Source organism: Idiotropiscis lumnitzeri, chromosome 1 (assembly GCF_059441095.1).
Source record: "Idiotropiscis lumnitzeri isolate Australia: NSW breed Sydney's pygmy pipehorse chromosome 1, RoL_Ilum_1.0, whole genome shotgun sequence".
Lineage (NCBI taxonomy): Eukaryota > Metazoa > Chordata > Actinopteri > Syngnathiformes > Syngnathidae > Idiotropiscis > Idiotropiscis lumnitzeri.
In genome coordinates, this window is record NC_142391.1 from 29,140,078 (window position 1) to 29,160,349 (window position 20,272).

Consider the following 20,272-nt stretch of genomic DNA (forward strand, 5'->3'; position numbering starts at 1 on the left):
GTCTTTTTTTAAGTCGTGTTTTTCCCCTCTTCTTTTAAAAGCAATTGTGCAGGTTGCTAATTGAGCTAGCCTAGCACTACTAGCTTGTTAGCATAGCATCTTCCTTCAAGACTGAGGCACGTTGACATTAGCCTGCTAGCCACTAGAGCTTGGGACTGCTAACGGCGGCGGCTAACTGTCACACACCCAACCACACAATCACACACGCGCACAGCTGTCTCGTCGTCGTCAAGAGAATTTGCGGTGCCAAGCTGGTCATTTTAAGACGCCGTCTTTTATGGGCTCGCCATGTCAATGAAGGCCGGTGGAAATCGCAGCAAGCCCGGCGGTGGCAACGCCGCTGGTGCTGGAGGAAGCGGCGGGGGACGCCAGAATCTGGGCAGGTCGGTGCAAATTAAAATCATACAATATAGCGTGCAAATACAACCACGGTTTTGCATACCGTGGTCTGTTTACCGGACGTGTTCACATATCGTCCACCACGGTGTCGTTTTTAAGAGATGACATGCCCGCCTTGTGCTTGATTTTTGTGGGGAGAAAGGATGTTGAGGGCCTTGCGACGTGTTTGTCACACAGGGAGCAAGCGAGTTAGCGCGGCCTGTCCGCTCGCCCCACGCATTGCACATTGTCACAATTTCGACTTTATTTATGCATTTTCCTCCCCATCATATTTGTATAGTTACTGCTGCTTAACACTACTTTAGCTTACGTTAATTAGCATTTCGCAGCGGTTAACTGAACGCACTGTGGCCTCGTCTAATCAGTTGTTACTTGAACGCATCATTTGAAATAGTACTGCCGTTAACATTCCTGTCAAGCGAAGCCAATTTCGTATTTTTTCTTTCAAATACACGAGCTAGGGCGGTGGGCCGTGTGTTTGGATGAATAAATGGTCGCGCAATCTCTGTCTGTCAACCTTGACATCGCCCCGCTCATGTGAAATAATCATGTCCTTCAAGTGTGACTTTTAAACGCGATGCCCGAAGGATCAGGAGATCGCATAGCTGTCACCGAAATACATTCATTTCAGCTCGGCTTCTTGTTCACTCGCTCACCGGTACAGCACAGTACGCCCTGTTTGTTCACTGCGTAGCTGTCCATTGAGGCCGTCTTTTTAATTTTTGGTGCTACATTTAAACGCGCTTTATAGAGTAGGAAGCTATTTGATTTGTACATTGCTCGATTTATACGAGCCGATTTTAGTGGGAAACGAAGCTTAATTTTTCAATTAAAGATGTTAAATGATAGCTAATGTCAATCGATTAATACTAAAGACGAGTGAGCTTGCATGTGATTGCATACTTGGCCACGTTCCAGCCACCGAACAAGGTGCATTCTAGGACATGCTCAATGAATACGGTGCGTTTTAAGATGCGACTGCAGTTTAAGAAATCAGTGTATGTCACAGTAAAATGAAGGTGCATTTGAGGACACATTCAATGAATGAGGGGTATTCTTGAACGTCACAATAAGACGTCAGTTACAAGTGAATGGTGCATTTGAGGACACGCTCAATGAATCTGTTCTAGGATGCGATTAGAGCAATAATCTAGAGCAGTGGTTCTCAAATGGGGGTACGCGTATCCCTGGGGGTACGTGAAGGAACTCCAGGGGGTATGCAAGATTTCAAATAAAATGAATTTACATGCAAAAATCATATCAAAATAATTATTGGATTAATTAAATGTTTTCCAAAAAAATAGTCATAAAACCAATTATATTTTCTGTATGTTATTTAGTTTCATTATTTAAAAAAAAAAAAATTCCCCCAAACTAGAATGGTTCGACCCAACTTGTCAGGTGCTATCTCTCTTTACCTGTCAATCACTTGAAGACGCAAACAGTGGAGTCAGAATCAGTCAGAAATCCCTTTATTGTCATTGTACTCAAGTGTGCAACGAGATTAGAGGTTGGTTGAGGCGTAATAATTACAAAAAACGGAAGCACAAGTGTAAAAGAAGGCCGAACCAGAGTTGGCAAAATTCCGATTGTATGTTGAAGATTTTATTTCATTTGGATTTACACCCACAAGTTGCAACAAACCCAAGGCATTGTGTTTTTGGTCTCTGGGAAGAAACATGCTTACAGTTGCATGGAGCCAGCGCATCTGCAGCGCCATCTTGAGACGAAACATGGATGTCACGTTGGTAACGAGAGGAAACTCTGAATTTAGATCTCATGATATGATGCCAAAGCCTCTTATGTGGTGTCTTTGTTTGTAGGTAAAGCTAAGAAGCCATTCGCTATCGCTGGAGACCTTTTTTTGTGGACCAATACAAATGAACTTTGAAAGGTTCTAAAGTTTACCAAATCCGACTTCACAGGGGGTACATCCCTGAAAAAAGGTTGAGAACCACTGTTCTAGAGCGTCAGTATACAGCAAGGGTGGGAGAACTATTTGATTGGCGGGCCACAATGGGTAATAAAATTTGACAGCGGGGCCGGACCAGGAGCAGATGGATGGAGTGTTTTAGTAACCTCACCTTATCTGAGAAAAAAAATGCATTTAATTTTAAATTGATGTGAACAAAAGCATTACAACAAAATATGTCTTTGACACACCACAGTATTTAGAAAATAATACATTAACAAGGTTTATTCATTTCATTTTTTTTTTCAAGTTCGGCGGGCCGGGTGAAAACGTTTAACGGGCCTCGTAGTTTGCCCACGCCTGGTATACAGTAAGAGTAAGGTGCATTTGAAATGTGACCAGAAGAATCGAAACTATTTACTGTGATAATCAAAGTTTGGTCCTCTTCTGCTGTGGTCACATTGTAGGTCAGTTAATTTTTTTGCCCTGGTATGACGTGTGTTTAAGATTTGTTTTCTGGATTTTAGTTTTTTCATTGCAGCACGACGGTAATAAACAAGCACCCTAAAAAACGAAGCACGTTCCAACTGATGCCCAGTTTTAATTTACGACAAGGACTGTGGTGTCTGAAAGCGAGCTATAGTTAGCACACACAGGCTACCGTGTGTGTCAGATGGAACGTAGCGCGCGATGTCCTGTTGTGATACGCTAACATGTTGTTGGCGGCGTTAATCAGTGAACTGGTTATTTTGACGTTATTAGCGTCATATTTACAATGACTTTGAACGGACAAATTGTGATCCGTACTTCCCATGATTCCCACCAAGACATGGATGTAGGGGGGCGTGGCCATGAATAAATACATTTAATCTCAATTTAGACACTTCTCTCAAAAAGGGTTGTAAATCTTTTGAGCTGCCATGTTGCATTCATGTACCGTACGCTCTTATGAGAGCTGGATTAATTGCATTTGTGTCTGTACGTGCGCTCTTCACTGCTTTCTTCTTGGATAGTGATCTACATGTCGGTCTCCTGGAATTTCTGTCCTTCCCTCTAACGGGAACACTTTGGCCACTTCACTTGGCTTGTAAAAACACGAGAAGGGAACATTTGTCATTTGTATCATTTTTATTTTACAGGGGAAGACACAGTGGTAAAGGTCCTGCAGCGGTAAGTAACTTGCTTGGAGACTTTGATTTGTACAAGTTTGGGGGTACACTGGAAGTCATTTTGAGATGCTGCTTGAAGGTGAGCTGTTCTCTTGCTAATGAGTCCAATATGGTTGGGTGAAGCATGAAAATGTGAATCATCAGAATGAGACGAATAACAATGAAGTAAACAATAGAACACAAACCAAAATTGTGCCATAGGCAAGTCTTTTTTTTATTTTTTATGCTGTGCGCAGGTGTAACTCGGGAGGATCACAATTTAAAAGGCTAACTATTGCATGGTTGATTTTTATTTTTTGGGGGTATTGTTTTGTTGTTTGTATTGCAAGCCCGAATGTGTAACTAGCAAGCTTCAGATATTCTTCCACTTGAATGATCCATCCATCCATCCACCGCTTATCGTTATTAGGGTCGCGGGAATACAAACACAGAATTACAAAATGAGAACACCCCTAAAGGCATACATACGACTACTAAAAAACTTCCAGTAAATATACTTCTTTAAAACCACTTTATTTCTTCAAATTTTCACACGTTTTATCATTTCATCCAATAGTGTTCTTTATTTAAAAAAAAAAAACATTAACCACTATTTGTTTTGGGGTGGGATGAAAAATGATTTGAATTCATTACAATGGGGAATTTTGATTTACTGAATGAATTCAATCTGCAAAGGTACCACTGTACTTATTTACTTTTCAGGTCATTTTCAATGGAGTGTACGCAAACATGCGGATGGTCCACGTCTTGACATCAGTTGTGGTATGTTGACTGTCACATGCACTCCACAGAATTGTGTGTAACCTTGACACTGCAGTGCAGCCAGCAGTACAAGATAACATTGTGTGACTCATGATTACTGTAAATGACTTAGTCAAGCTGTAGTTTCCTCAAACTGTCCACACGGCAATAAACACAGCCCAAGTGATTAGACAGCTGCATGCTTGAACGAAGTGCATTGATCACTCATCAGGGTGTTTCAAGCAGATGGTTTCTGAACGCGTCTTTAGAGCATATGAATTGACTTTGGCAATTCAGTGTGTGTGTGAATGAACGTTCACCCAAGTGAAAGCATGAATTATTACAGGGCACCAAATGTGAACTGAAGGTGAAAAATGGAGCCGTCTATGAAGGAGTGTTCAAGACTTACGGTCCAGAGGTAAGATGGCATTCTTTTGGTGTTCAGGCTCACTTCAGAGGTGGTGCTGACAAAGTCCACTACTTTCAGTCTGCACTTTTTGGGTTAGAAGATACATGGCCCTCCACCTTCCCTTTTAGGCTTCCTCGTTACTCGGTGCAAAACCTTTGAGGACATTTTGTTTTCGACAAATGAAATAGCGAAGGATTCTGCCTTTTTTTTGTTGAAAGAAAAGAGTCTACAACAGTATTTTCATCTGGTGGGTTGGGAGTCAAAAGTGTGTCACGGAGGAATTTTGGGTGGGTTGCGAACACGTAGTAATAATTTGCAGGAGCTCCTCAGGTTACAACATAAGTACAGACATAAGACATTTCATTGTTACAGATGTCAAAGTTAGGAATACATTTTGTTTTTGCATTGGAGCTGTAGCTCGAGCTGAGCGACATGACGATATGTATCGTGATAACGATACAAATTAGTCTTTTGTCATTTTTGAGAGAGAGAGGGGAAGAGAGGATTAATCGAAAATCGATTTCATATCGATAACTGCTCAAAATATGTATAGATATTAAAAAAATATATATATAGAATCGATTCTCAACCCCATATTAACCCGAGCCGTTTTTTCATGTCTGTGCTGTAAACAAGCTGCAGAGTGTGATTATTCTTATTAATCCCCGGCCCCTTCCCCATGTTTCCCTAGTGTGACTTGGTCTTAGATGCAGCCCACAGGAAGAGCCCAGAACCGAGTGCGGGCCCCAAGAAAGAGGACATTGTGGAGAGCATTGTCTTCAAGGCTTCCGATGTTGTCGCTGTGTCCTTTAAAGACGTTGACCTTAACTTTGCCAGGAAAGGTATGCAACATTTTTTGACTGATCAGCATTTTTTGTTAAATTTACTTTCAGCCTCATGAAGCGTTCAGTGTGTTAAGGTGACTTTGTCATTTTGAATTCACTCACAAATAAACACACGAGTGAGTGAATCAGTGCATACACACAACATACTGTATTGATCAGTGTGTATTAACTACCAAGTAGGGACTCTGTCTTGAGGCTGCTCGGTGAAGACTAATGCGATCCATCGATTAGTCCGAAACGAGGGCACTCAGTAAAGACAGAATGACGCCATCCGATTCATCTTGACCTATACGATTCTTCTTTGAGGAATATGCACTGTGTGCCAGGCTTTTGTCTGTAAATGAACAGGTGCTGAACTACAGAGGGTCTTGGGGGACTGATTATGTTTCAATATTTCTTCACGTGTTAATGTACACAAGCGTCTATCATTTGCAATGTCGTTGCTCATATCATAGATTATATTTTATGTTCCTGAATCTAGCTTTCCAAAGCAATGCTGTTTCTCATACTACGTTTTGTATGTATTAGTGAAGAGTTCACTATTTCATTCTGTCAGTCCATCTTCTGACTCTTTGTCACCTGTCTTTGCTCTCCCATGGTCTAGTTTCCTCAGACACAGGTAATATGTTTGTTTTATCCTCTCCCCTTTCTGTCCCGCAAACTGAATATACTTGCTAATCAACCCTGTTACAAACGCTTGTGCTGCTGCTCATACCCTGTATGGTGATTCTTTCAAGGTTTTCTGCTGCTTCATCTTGCGTCTTAAAAATAAGAATCAAAAACAGTGGAACCTCCAAACTCACCTGCCCTTAAGGCTGTAGCATGCATTTCCCCTAGTAATTAACTAGCATAATTGCCGGACTATTGAAGGCCCCTGAATGTAAACCACACCCACCTAATTTAAAGAACAACAAGATTTTATACACACATAGGCCACACTGGACCATAAGCTGCAGGTTACTAAGTTTACAAAGCTTAGAAACAAATATTAATTAGTAAATTGTCCTTCTAAAGCATTTTTCTCTCTGTCTCTACTGGTGTATTACGTGGTCTACCTGTAGGGATGGGTACCGAGCACCAATACTAAACTTTTTTTTTTTTTTTAATTTAAATTACTATATCGATAAGCTCCACCCTTAACGGTTCTATTAACGGTCTCAGGGAAAGTACAGAATTATTTTTCATTTATTTAGGCCTTATGAACATTATTCCGCACCTTCTACCGCTCCGATCTAGTAATTAAATGAATATTTCCATCTTAGAAGCATGATCACAATCGGAGGCGTGCCACCTCACCCCTCTGTAGCGGCATGCCGGAGAGGCACCTGTGACTCCTTGCTGTGCCAATGTTTTGATGTGGGATCATATTACTATAGAAAATGTAGTATTGTATAAAGACGACTTGAAGCAGCACCACAATCGCATCCCTGTCTTTAGAGCCTGGGCTGCCAAATCAGGGTCTTTGAAAGCTCAGAGGAGTGCGGTTTTATTAACTACTCATGTAGTCCACGCTGGCGTCTTTTACTTTGGGTTAGCTCCGTTGCGTCGAATGTAGCATTGGAGCATTTTACTCTCTATGTCTGACTAATCAATTTACACTCAATGCGACCGTTACACTAACATACAAGTTTGCTTAGTCCTGGTTTGAGTGGTAATGTCTGGAGCAATGGAAGGATTATATCGCAGCGTCGGTGTGAAAATTCACCTTGCCATAAGTGCAATCACTCATTAACATGTCAGGGGGAAGCAAGAGCACGCTTTCACATAGAAAATGTGCATCCCACCTCACACAAGTGTTTTTTTGCAGCCCACCTGCATGTTCCAGCCTTATTGCTACACACAAGTTTTCTTTTAATTGTTTATACAATGTTTAAAGGAAGTCACAGGTTGGTTGTATTTTTACAGTCACCTGAAGATGAGTGTGGGATTTAGTTAGTGTATGTGACCTTACTCTTGAAGCAACAATCCTTTCCTCATATTTTTTTTAAATTGTAGGGTGAAAGTTTAAGTCTACCAGTGTGGATTGAATGGGTGGCAGCAATTGTGAAATGGCAAGATTCTGACAGCAATTGCTTGCAGCAACATATTTGGGGGGGAAAGTAAATTAAAAAAAATAATAATTTTGAACTAAACCAGTTTATGTATATTTTTGTGAACTGACCTAGCTCTAATTCTTGCAGAAAATAAAGTGTTTCCCAATGCTGTCTGCACAGTAATTTGATGGGTTGGGATTTCTTATATTTAGACACTTATCTCTTTGTGTAAAAGTTCTCTTACCTTGTTAACAGTTTTGTTGTTCATAAATTTTGCTGCTCACTAAGAATCATGGCAGTGGTCTTAAGAAATGAACATGGCAATTGTAGATGAATACCATACACCGATATTTATGTGACTTGCGGCCACTGTAGGATAGTCGTCCGCATATTCTGTGGACTCAAACCCCAACTTGGAAAATTTGTGTTTTTGTGCTCTTTTTGAAATGCCACACGATGCTGCCAAAGTCCTGCTTAAGTAGGAATTGTCTCCTGACTATTTAGGAAGTACCTTCATGCATCTGGTTGAGAGATGAACTTTGTGCTGGAGAGTAGCTTCGTTTAGTTTGTTTTTTAGTGGGAATTATGGAGAGTCTTCACTTCCAGGACAAGTCAAATAATCTGACAGCCTATTTATTCTTAAGGTTTATAGAAAAGGTTTGCAATGGTATTAAACTGTTTTTGGATCATAGTATGTTGTATATTTACAGTGCAAAACGTTTTTTACAGGCAGTTACATAAATATTTTGTGGGCGAGCAGCGGGTGTATTTTTGCTAATCATAGCAGGGCTCATTGCTCTATATGTGCCAGTTCATGTAGTTTTTTTTAACATGTAACAACTTAAGGGTTATTTCTTAACCCTCTTCAACTGGTTGTGCATTTTACGAAAGTGTTATTTGTAATCTGGAATGGTTTATTTCCATTTTTATTATCGGACTTTTAATAAGTTTAAGATCCCCCTTGTCATAGAGCTTTTTGTTTCCCTCACGAGGTTCCACTGTAGTTGAGATGCATGTTGTTGCCTTCAGCGGAAGATCAGACAACTTCCACTCTAAAACTTTTACTGTAGAGTCGTGAATAAAAGTTGCTCATCAGTGCAGATTAGAAATTTATACTCATACCTTCGTGCTTCCATTTATCTTTATTTTTTTATTTTTACTTGTGGTTTTAGTTCAGTAGTATAAGGCTAATCGTGAAGCGGCAACCTTTACTGAAAGTTAAACCGTTCATGGATGAGAACAGGCCGACCTGGAACAGTAAACTAAACATTTAATTTCCCTTGAAAGCAACAGCTTGTAAACTCACTCTTAAAACTTGAGAAAGCACAATTGTTCACTAACAATTGGATTTATTTCAGTCAATCAATCATCTGATCGACTGCAGTCTAAACGCATGCTTGCTTCGCCTCACCTCCGCCCCCATCCGGTGTGTGCAACTTCTACTTCCATGATGGACCGCTGTCATAAAACATATCGGACAGCTCTGCTAACAGAACTCAGACAAGTATAGCACCAATCTAAGTCATGGGGCTGATGTGCACGATTTGGTCCATTGCTGGCAGCTATTTTTAACATGCTTATTCTTGCTTTGAATATTTGTAGTGGACCTCAAAACTCCGATCAATTCATATTTTTTTTCCTTTCACATTTTTCATTGATCAATCAATCAGTTTATTAACGGCGTGACAACACAATGAGCCGTTTTTTGCCTCAACAAAAATGACCATGTCAATTGCAAGTCATTCACAGATTATTGGGTGACTTCATAAACAGCAGTTCTGTTGAGCTTTTTTGTTGTTGTCGTTGTTGTAGAAGGATGTTCTTTTTGTGAGTGGTTACCAGTAGTTGCGACTTTTCTTCCCCCGTAGAAATTCCAGAAGGCATGTGTGCTTTGTTGCATAAACAGTAAGTGTGCGGTTTCCCTGCCTGTTTGTGTGTCTGCAGAGCATAAAGGTGTATCCTTGCGTGTCTCAGATAACTTCACAGACTCCGCAGTGAGTGGCAGGATCAATGGTGAGCACAAAGAGAAAGATCTCGAGCCGTGGGATGGGGGCGAGACCCACAATTCTGACAGCCTCGAGTCACTGGATACTGATGTGGTGAGAAACAAGATTCAAAGCCACAACAAACACTAACGGAGGCAGCGCCTTTTCCATGTGTAGAACATAAAAAGGAACCTTCTTTATTGTTGTAGTCAAATGGGTGGGACCCCAACGACATGTTCAAGTACAACGAGGAGAAGTATGGTGTCTTGTCTACATATGACAGCAGCCTGTCCACATATACGTAAGAATACCTTGTCCTCGTTGTCTTGTTACACTGCGTTGTCTGCGCCTTATTTAGTTTGGATTAATACATTTTTAACAGAATCTGGTCATTTAGGTCACTCAGTAGTTGCGCAATCATTTTTTCTAATTCATTTCAGCTCATGACTTTTAGAAGTATTTATTGCAAAAACAATAATGAAATTGAAATTCAGTGAACTATTTTTATTTTACCCTTTGTAGATGACAATTATTATTAGTTCAGTAACTTTTACGTACACATTTTACTTTATTCGTACGTTTAATTTTGTATATTTTATACTAATGACCTGGGCCATCTGTCAGTATAAACATCAAATGTAGACCTTGAGCACAGACCCCCACCAACGTAAAAGAAAAAAAACGAAAAGTACTTTGCATCAGCACTTTAATAGATGCCCACCACTCAACACCTGTACAATTATATGCCTGGATTTTGTTACATTTCTTGTCTCAACGAACTAAAAAAAATGTCATGTCATTCGTCATTGAGCTATGCCAAGCCCTCCACATTTGTTTTTTCAAATTGTCTTGTGTTTTTACTATTTCAGATCACTATCAAACAAGCAACACAATCGCAGTAGAATTCCTTCCCGACAAGTCCTTTGCTGCATTCTAACCTGTCCTTGCTTCCCAGTGTCCCGCTTGAACGTGACAACTCGGAGGAGTTCCTCAAGAGGGAAGCGCGGGCCGCCCAGCTGGCCGAGGAAATAGAAGCCAGCTCTACGTACAAGGCCCGCGTGGCCCTGGAGAACGACGAGCGCTCAGAGGAGGAGAAATTCACCGCGGTGGTGAGAGGTGAAAGAGAGATGCACACATTGAGCAGGTGATACTTAGTTGACACGGTGACAGGTCCACTGGGGCGCAGCAGCATCGTATTGATTGCGTCTGTGTGCAGGGAGAACAAATACATTCCCCCGGGCCAGAGAAACAGGGAGGCCATGTCATGGGGGCCTGGACGTCAGAATTCCCCACGTCTGACTCCAAACTCAGCTGGGCCTTCGGCTCCTCGTGCGGGACTGCATGACTACAATCAGAGCCCAGGGGGCGACCAGAGGGTGGTGAACGGAGGTACGGATGGTCCAGCTTACACACACCTGTGATGCGTTATGCCCCCTTATAGCCAACGTCTTTCATTCGAAAATGGCCTGCACACTTTCAGGCCAGCTTTTCCTAACTGTTTTGCATTTTCCTTTAGTAACATAAATCTTGTCATAGAAAATTAAAATGAATAAAGAAATGTTAACCCTTTAAATGAATGATTTATTTTTTTGTTTAATTCTATCATATTCACAATAGTGGGTCTTGGTTTGAAATACGAAGTTTCACGGTTACAAATGGCTCACGAGTGCATGAGCCGTTACCGCCATGTTTGTTTTTCATTTGATTGTTTCGCTTTTTTGGCACAATAGGGTTTTTCATAAATGTATTAATTGTAAAGAGGACATTTTAAGGTTACGCACACAATGAAGTAGTTTCCACAAAGAAAATATCATTGCATGACAAGAAGGAACGCTCCATTACCGCCATTTGTTTTATTTGTATGGCTTGGAAGTGCTGATTTTATTTTTATTTTATTTATTTTTGGGTAGTCCAGTGGTTCCCAAACATTTTTGCAGTGCTCTCCATTTGGAAATGAAAGGTCACACCTTACCAGACAATCTGGTGATGGTGCTTGTTGTGTTGGCTGATAAATGCTATCTTGGTTGACAGTTAAACAGTTCCAAACAATTCAGTCCACTCACAGCTTCTCAAGATACTCCCATGACCGCATGATATATTTGTCCCTTATTGATTTTTATTTCACCACACGCATTGTGCGTGCACGTGTTGGAAAAACAAATTCAAAAAATATCTATTGGCTGTGTGACGTAGTAAATGTGTTCCTAACCTCGATTGAACCAAAGTTCACGCCATCCACTTCGTCCTACCTAATGGGTGAAGAAGCAACATTTCTGCTTCAACGCCTTTGGTCTGCATGTTGCATAACTTAATAATGAAAAGTGTTCATGGAAGACCCGGCGCCCTCTGTCATCACGTCAGGCGCGTCCTGCAGTTTGAAAACCACTTTTGTAGTTGATGCTAAGGTGATTTGAGTCGACTTTTAATCGATGACATCCTCACCTTTGAGTTGTGAACTCGAATCACTAATTGTTAGTGACATTACAACGAAACTTGGGCACAAATCGATGTCACCATTTAAACCATTTTTTTTCCATTACCTGTTTATTAGTGCTATGTTTTTTTTTTTTTTTTGCATTGAATGTTTCTACTGCCTTTATTGTGAAGGGTCTGCCATCAATTTCTCAAGTTTAGTCACAAGTTGTGGTTCCACAACAGCAGCTGGTCACTTTGTCTTGTTCTATTTATTTAATTCTTATAATGGTTTATCTGCCACTGCAGATTTTGTGTGCAGGCCACAGGTTAATTTTCTTTGTCGTCCCCGGGCTAGAGATCTCATCTTGCTAAAACCAATACAAATATTTTTTTCAAGAAAGAAAAATCTCAAACGGGATCACCTTTTTCTGCTTTGTTCAAATAATGACATTGCAGAAGTCTACTACATTGATGTGTTTATGCTGCGGGGGTATTTATTTATTGTTTTTTTATTTTTAAGTTTTGCTCTTCTGTCTCAAGTTAATGAATGGCAGGTGCATCTATGTTTTCGCTCTACTCTTTTTTTTCCATTTGAATTGCTTAGTGCAGTGTGTCATCCTTGATCATTTGTCCTTCCCTCTTTTAGGTTCATCTCATTGGCCCCCACCCTGTCCATCTCCTTCCTCCCGCCCCCCTCCTCGTTACCAGTCTGGCCCCTCCTCCCTGCCTCCTCGGGCCACCACGCCCACCAGGCCACCATCTAGACCCCCCTCTCGACCTTCCAGGCCTCCCTCTCATTCATCCCACCCCTCCTTTCCTCCCCCTTCCTCCTCCTCTTCCTCCTCATCTCCCTTTCCCCTCCATGGGCCCTCGTCGCCGGCCTCCACTCTGCCCAAACGCATGTCTTCAGAAGGTACCCACATCAGTGTGGCGTAGACCTGGGCAAAGGCATGAGTTGAAGGTGGATGGGTTGGTGTTAACCCCAGAGTAACGCTTAACATGTCCTAAATTAACGTTAACTGCTTTCAAAAGTCATTTTGCCCAGGTCTTGTGTGGATCAACAGTGTGAGATGACGTTAACTTCTGAAGTGTTTTGCAACTTTTGTAGGATTTAAGTGATCAAGCCATTTTGAAAGCACAAGACATAAAGCATTCCTGTCCACTCAAGGCACATTTTAAAAAGAATATCTCCTGTAATAATTCATAAATTGAATGGGATCTGATCAATCTAGAATGACAATTCACTGCAGCGAGTGATCGTGAATTTCGGACATAATTTGAAAATAAACGGATTTTGCCTAAAGTTGCAAATTAAAGACACTGGAGCATATTCCATGTTATCCATGAAATAGGGATTTGCCAGTGTGCCTGGTTTGTGAATTTATTTTCTGCCCCAGTTCTGTCAGTACTTTGCACAAAGGGGTCACCAGTTCATAAGCTGCACAAGTCCTGCTTGTTGGTGAATCTGTTCAAATAGCACCTTAGCTTTTCCCCCTCCAATCTCCCACCTTCCCCTCTCTGTTCACTTGGATGCAGTTTGAGATGTTTGCCGTGTTTGCGTGTGGTTCAGGTCCTTCTGTTACTAACAAGCATGACCAACACTCCTGGTGTGACCAAAGCTTAACCCTTGTCTTGGTTCTTCTCTCAAATGTCTTCTTTCCTCGTAGGTCCACCACGGATGTCTCCGAAATCCCAGAGGACACCCCGCGCTCACAGAGTGCCTCCCAGCAGGACCACTGGGATGCCGCCAGGGGTGGATCTAATTTCTCACACTGCACCTGGAGAAGTCCCAGTGACTCAATCCAACAGAGGCAACTCCTCAGGAGGAACCTGGTCTTCTGTCGTTAGTGGAGGTATACACTTAAGAAGCTTAACAGCCGTCATGCCAGCACACATTTTTCTTCTCAAGTTCAGTCTGGCAAGGTTGTCAGCATCTTGACAAACTTTCTTTTCATGAAACTAAGTAAAATCCGCCGTGTTTATTTAACATGTGAAGCCAGTATTGTTTGTCCAGAATTTTGGCTGAGTTTCCATCACACTCAAAGGAGGTTTACAAAATCACGGTCCGACTATAAACTTTTTTTAGTGGTGGCCCTTTTTTTAGCCTGTAGTTGACATTAATTTAGTTTGCATGTGCATATAATCCCCAAACTTATTTTTTTGTCCTCATCAGCTCACAGACCTCGCTCCCCGCGTCAGAACAACATGGGTGGGGCCTCCCCTTCCTCCACGTCTCTGCCTCAGACAGGAACAGCTTCCGCCGAGTCTTTTACATCACCGACATCGGCTTCCTCTCCAACTGCTTCGAGCCCTGCCCCCAATATGGTGGCCTCTCTTTCAGAAGATGGTAAGGCTCCATGAGAAGTAACTGTCACAGCTGCTTCATCTCAATTGTCCTGTAACGTCTATTTGTATTACAGTTAAAGAAAGTCGTGTCCAGGAGCTGAGACAAACTTCCCCGAAGGCCAACAAAGACAGCATGAAGGACAGTTCTTCCAGTATCAGCAGAGCAGTGTGTAAAGGTAGTCTTAAAACCCTGAAACCTGGACCAGTTTTTGTTTTGTAGTTTGATGGATAACAAAAAAGTGATTCCAAATCACTAGAAATGTTAGTTTGAATTAATTGGTCTGAAAATGTTTACTTGAAATTTGTTTCTCTATCCATTGCACTGATGTCTAGTCACAGGCAGGTTAATTAAATGCTCTTCAGCTAGATGGCCGAATGTACAATTAAGCCTTGTATCCACCTGTTGCCATTCATCAAACAAAATGATAGCTTTGTGTCAAACTAAGTCGCCTCATGTTTCAGGTAAATGTGTGAGTAAATTATGTCAGTATATAAGCTTTTCATGACATTTTATTAGGCGCTGCCACATGCAATTTCTTTGGTGTAAAATATCTGCCTTGGCTCTATAAAGGTTCCAAAACCCTTCCCTAAAATAATCTTATCTCTGCTCACAGGTCCCCCCTCTTTGGCACCTGACCACAGGAAACAAATAGACAATTTGAAGAAATTTAGTGAAGATTTTAGGGTGAGTGTCTTGTTGTGTGATGCTGACTCATTGTTAGTTTTTCGGACCACCTGAAACTCTTTATTGGCCCTTCATTCTTCAGTTGCAGTCTAGTTCCAACTCGGATCCTGCCTTTGACCACATGATCACCAAGCCTCCAAGAGACTCTGCGGACAAGCCCACCGACCTTGCCTCCTTGGACAAAGCCGCCTCCTCAACGAGCCCTGAAGACCACGGCGGCGCCACACCATCCTCAGGAGCCATCAACACGAGTAAGCCCGGTAGCCCTGCCGCGCTGTCCCCATCTCCGTCAGCCCCGGACCAAAAGAGGGCGGGGCTGGACGTGACATCACAGGGGGTTCAGACGACGGCCATGACAACTTTTGGCGGCCCCAAGCATGAAGAGAAGGAGGACAAGAAGGAGGCGGTGCAAGAGTGAGTGAGGCCGTATGGAGTCAGTTGCCGGAACAGTTTAATAATGCCATTGATAATCTTTATCTGCTGGTTTCCGTCATGCAGTCAAGTAAGAAAGTCCACCTTGAATCCCAATGCCAATGAGTTCAAGCCAAGGTTCAACACTCAGGTGAGAGCACAGCCTCTTCGACAATAAACGCCAATACTGCTTTCTTATGTGGCCTGATGGCATTTATTTCTCTATTATTATAGTATAATACAGTAATTTGCAACGGGGGTGCCGTGGCCGTAGTGTGGGATGAGAGAAATTTTGTCTATTCCAAATATGTCTTCGTCCAACTGTCGCTGCCAGCAATGTATAGTGACACACACACATATATATATGTAGGTGTGGGTGTGTGTGTATGTATATATGCATGTCTATGTATATTATATATAAAGAGTACAGTTGATGTACAGCATTTTCTTTTCTTGCCATATTAATGTGGCATCTGTTTGAGGTAGAGCAGTTACTTATTCATGCGGACTCCACACGTGGTGATTAATTGTTGCTTGGCATCAATCAAAGTAGAGGCCATTATTTGAGGAAATTTTGGGGAGTTTATAAAGTAATGCTTTCTTATCTCGTTTCATGTCTATCGTCAGCCCAAACCAGCTAACACTCCAACCCCCCCGCGACCTCAGGGCCAGCCCAGCCCCTCCATCGTGGTCCAGCAGCCCCCCACTGTCTACGGACAGCCGGTGTGCTTCCCCCAGATGTATCCTCTCACACCAGTTAGTCCCGGAGTACAGGTGAGACAAGCACCTTTTCGCAGCTGACTCAGCCAGGTGTGACGCCGTTGAGGTGAACGTTCCGCTGGCGTGTCAGCGCTGATGTATTTATCTCGTTTTGCTTTAAGAACAACTTGGTGATCCAACATCAAACACATGTAAAAACACGCATTTTTCCTTTTCTTCCCCCTGCTCCTTCTCCTCTCTCTCTCCCTGTCTGTCTCTTGCTCCATTAGAAAAGCATAATATGGAAGGTTTGTGAATTTTTCCTAAAATTTTCTTCTTATTTATTTTAATCCTTTTATTTACTTATTTTATTTTTGTCAAAGACCAATTAGCTCTGAGATGTTTTGCTTGCTTGTCAATTTTAACGCGTTCAGATGTTGGTTTGCCAACTTCTTATTGCAATTCATCTCTTACCACTTTATTTTTCAAGCTGCTAGGGGTTTCTTCCTTCTGCCGTAATAAAAGTGCATGGGGTGTAGTGACAGGGAAGTGTTTAAAACACACACCCACAAAAAAGTAGAAAATGCATGCAAGTCCAGGTAAGATAAAGCCTATAGCCTGACATGCTTGTGACCTTTCTGTTATTTTTTTAACTGTTGATAGAAATGTGATGTCACCTAATTGAATAAAAAATAAGCACATACTTAATTCCCTCCATCTTGATCTGTCCCATGCAGTCTCCAGCAATGTACCAGGTCCAGATGCCACACATGACTGTTAACCAGTCTAAACCTTACAGACCAGGTAAAGGTGAGAACAGCCTGATTTCTGTCCTTGTAGCTCATAAGCGTCAAAGACCCCAAGTCAAGGTTTTGGCATGCGTGACATTCCAATGCCCCATTGCCCCATTTTCTTCTTTTCCTTGTCCAGTGCCCAACATGACCCAGCAGAGGTCGGATCAGCACCACCCGCCGGGTACGCCCACCCTCATGCACCCGGCCACGGCGGCAGGGCCGCCAATCATCACGCAGAGCCCAGCCTACTCTGCCCAGTACTTCACCTGCAGCCCACAGCAGTTCCCTAGTCAGCAGCTGGTCCAGCAGATGCCGCACTATCAGTCTCAGGTGTGTTTACTTGAAGCTTTTACATACAAACAAAAGGCGGTTCACCACTTGATTTTATTTTATTTTTTAAGTTGACACTAAATTTAGCAAAATCACTAAGGCAACCTGCATATTTTAGACAATAAAATTAGTTGCCCTGCAGGATAATAAATTTTTTAGGACATTTATTTTACACAAACTGAGACCAAGAAGAGTAGAGCTTGGACTTTTTAATCGCTATATTGAGGGATTAAAAGAATGGCCATTGGATTTTTCAGAACTATGCATCATGAGTTTTTACACTTGAGATAGTGAGTGAAAAGCAACAACATTGTTGGTGTTCCAGGCGCAGCATGTGTTCAGTCCTGTCATGCAGGGCAGTGCCCGCATGATGGCGCCGCACGCCCACGGCCAGCCCGGCTTGGTGTCTTCCTCCACCACTCAGTACCCAGAGCAGACACACACCATGTATGGTAAGTCCCGCCCCCTTTGCCACATCCCCCAATGCATCTTCACGCTATGACATCTCACTTTGCCCTCTTGTTGTTGCTTTATTCTCCCCAGTGTCTCCTGGCCCCATGCCCCAGCAGTACCCCCACCCTAGTGCCACCTTGCACCCCCACCCGCAGCACCCTCAGCCTGCTGCCACACCCACAGGCCAAGGGCAGCAAGGGGGCCCACCTCAACACGGAGGCCCCCCCAACCACCCGGCCGCCAGCCCCGTGCAGCACCCGCAGCACCCTCAGGCGGCAGCAGGTGACATTTGCGCCTTCCAAGTGCCCCTCTGCCTCGGCTCGCTCGGTTAACTTGACTTTTGCCTCTCATCTTGCTCCTCAGCCGCTGCCGCCGCTGCCCAGGCTCTCCACTTGGCCAACCAATCACAGCAGCCCATGTACTCGGCTTTGGCCCCCACGCCACCCTCCATGACGCCGGGCCCCAACCCGCAGTCCCCGCAGGCGTCTTTCCCATCGGCTCAGCAGACCGTCTACATCCACCCGCAGCAGGTGCAGCACGGGTACAACCCCAACCACATGGCCCACGTGCAGCAGGTAAGCAATCCAGACACCCATGTTTGAAAAAATGAGACCAATTAATCATTTCAAAACGTTTACACCTCAATTGAAAACAAACAAAAACGTTTTTGGTGACAAAAATTAACTGAGAAAATATGAGACAGGTCTCAAGACTGCGACCAATATTTTCCACATATACGTTTCAGTATTTGCTCGTAAAACCTCTTTCCGGCTGCACTAGTGCGAGTACATGCTTTCCTTTGGCCCGACCGATTAATCAGCAAACCGATTATGGCCCTTCAAAGACGGCCCAAATAATTGGCCAGATTGCCGATGTGTGACGATTGTTGCCTTGTTGTGCTCTAACCTATTACTGCTCTTTTACACAAGTCACACTTGGCCCCATTATTTATTATAAGAAAAAATTGGGTGCGCCGTGCAAGTTTTACAAGGAATTTACCTCGATACCACAATTTTACCCACAACCTTAAGTCAGTCTGCTCGGAAACTCAGACAGTTTTTTACAAGTCCCATTCACTTATTCTGAGTGCCACAAAAAAAGGAGAGACGAAGCGTGTTTGGACGCTCTTGTGTCAAGCATTACAGATGGAACCTGTTCAAGTACAAGCCAGTGATTGGCATAGGTGGTGTTTGGACCTTACGTTTTTTTCCCCTGGCTACACACATTCATATGGCAGCAGACATGTGTTTTTTTTTTTTTAACTCTCAGAAAAAATAACTCCGCTTGTAGCTGGTAAGAAACTAAGGCTTGTTTACAGCTGTTGAACCAAGATAGCAATAGTTCGAGCAAATGTCCTGTGAATGGCTGGTGATCATGTTAAAATATTTTTATTGTCAAAGATGGCGATGTTGTAAAAATCTCATGTTATATTTATATATGTTCATGCACTTATTAAAATTTTTTTCTGGGGGGGTGTTAAATTATTTTTTCCAATGCTTTTTTACAACGGCAAGGTCGAGTGTAGAGTCAACCAGTTGTTTATGTATATATTGCACCATCTTCTGCTCAAGTATTGGTAAATTCTTTGTGTACGCGTTTGTCTCAGGCGCATATGCAGTCGGGCATGGTGCCGTCTCACCACGCAACGCCCGCTCACCCCCAGATGATGCTGATGGCCACGCAGGGCCCACCGGGTGGCCCGCAGCCCCCCATGGCACAGACGGCCCTCAACCACATCCCTGTCTCTTCCACGACGCCCTTCTCCTACTTGGCGCATCCGCAAGGTAAATGACAAGAACAAACAACTTTCTTCTCTTTGTGTTGGGCCATATTCACGTTGTCGTGTCGCGTGGCTTTTGCAGTGCAGCCTCATCACCAGCAGCAGCTGTAGATGGCGGCAGAGAGCGGAAACTTGGTCAAGAAGATGATGAGGAGCCCCCTTCTTCCTTCACCCCACCCTCCTCCTCACCACATGTCCCCCCCCCCTCTTTCCTCTTTCTCCAGACGAGGCAATAAGAGAATGTTAACAGGTTGACGATGCAGTGATTTGTCTAAGAGAAAATTAATCTATGAACGAAGAAGAATTAAACTGGAACTTTGTCTGCACCTTGTGTTGGGGTGAGAAAAAAAACAACCCATTTTTGGACAGTATTAATGTTACTGTTGTATCGCTGATGCTGCTGCTACAAGACAAGTGTCTAACCAAACTAAAAAACAGCCAGCGACCGGGAAAATAAAATAAATATTTATGACAAAAAAAAAAATGGTGATCACAACCCACCTCTCACCTGACCCTAATGTAACTTTTAAGTTAAAACTTTTACTTTGTAGATAATATAAATAATTTAAAAAAATGAGCCAAAAAAAAAAAAATTAAAAAAAAGTTTTTAAAACTGACCTGACTTCCTGTGTGTTTTTCTTGGAAAAGAAATCTTGCTTCTTCCACAAAACTGCACCTTTTATTTATATTAATAGCAACCTTTTCTCCTATAAATGTACAAATAACACATAACCTCACAACTTTTCCTTTAATTTTTTTGTGAGTTCAAGGGCCTTTTTTTCCCCATGTTCTATTAAATCAACCCCCCCACTGCCTCTTCGTTACATTTTTTTTATGCTTGCTGCAACTATTTTCTGGTACTGGTC

At 42.6% G+C, this 20,272-nt stretch overlaps 1 protein-coding gene across 6 annotated transcripts; it reads left to right on the forward strand.

Annotated features, from left to right (window-relative positions):
* The first annotated feature begins 34 nt into the window (after window positions 1–34).
* Window positions 35–20,024, forward strand: atxn2 (ataxin 2). Of its 6 annotated transcripts, none has more exons than XM_088294092.1 (26): window positions 35–383; window positions 3,451–3,481; window positions 4,183–4,242; window positions 4,568–4,639; window positions 5,322–5,472; window positions 6,080–6,094; window positions 9,453–9,607; window positions 9,703–9,794; window positions 10,449–10,637; window positions 10,710–10,882; window positions 12,555–12,821; window positions 13,576–13,761; window positions 14,082–14,255; window positions 14,329–14,430; window positions 14,869–14,939; window positions 15,022–15,353; window positions 15,438–15,501; window positions 15,978–16,124; window positions 16,340–16,357; window positions 16,787–16,859; window positions 16,980–17,173; window positions 17,499–17,625; window positions 17,717–17,908; window positions 17,990–18,201; window positions 19,233–19,410; window positions 19,489–20,024. In XM_088294092.1, the coding sequence occupies exons 1-26, from the start codon at window positions 289–291 to the stop codon at window positions 19,515–19,517; spliced, it is 3,399 nt and encodes a 1,132-aa protein (XP_088150218.1). In that variant the 5' UTR covers window positions 35–288; the 3' UTR covers window positions 19,518–20,024. The 6 variants fall into 6 exon arrangements, with proteins under 6 accessions (XP_088150218.1, XP_088150226.1, XP_088150241.1 ...); XM_088294100.1 differs by having other exon boundaries at window positions 16,787–16,853; XM_088294115.1 differs by lacking the exon at window positions 16,340–16,357.
* Window positions 20,025–20,272: the final 248 nt, after the last annotated feature.

Excerpts from the sequence above, each read along its gene's own strand:
- atxn2 (XM_088294092.1), top strand. The coding sequence starts at position 289 with ATGTCAATGAAGGCCGGTGGAAATCGCAGCAAGCCCGGCGGTGGCAAC. Across the intron at positions 4,640-5,321 it reads TCAAGACTTACGGTCCAGAG|TGTGACTTGGTCTTAGATGC; the intron begins GTAAGATGGCAT and ends ATGTTTCCCTAG. Across the intron at positions 17,909-17,989 it reads GCACCCTCAGGCGGCAGCAG|CCGCTGCCGCCGCTGCCCAG; the intron begins GTGACATTTGCG and ends CTTGCTCCTCAG.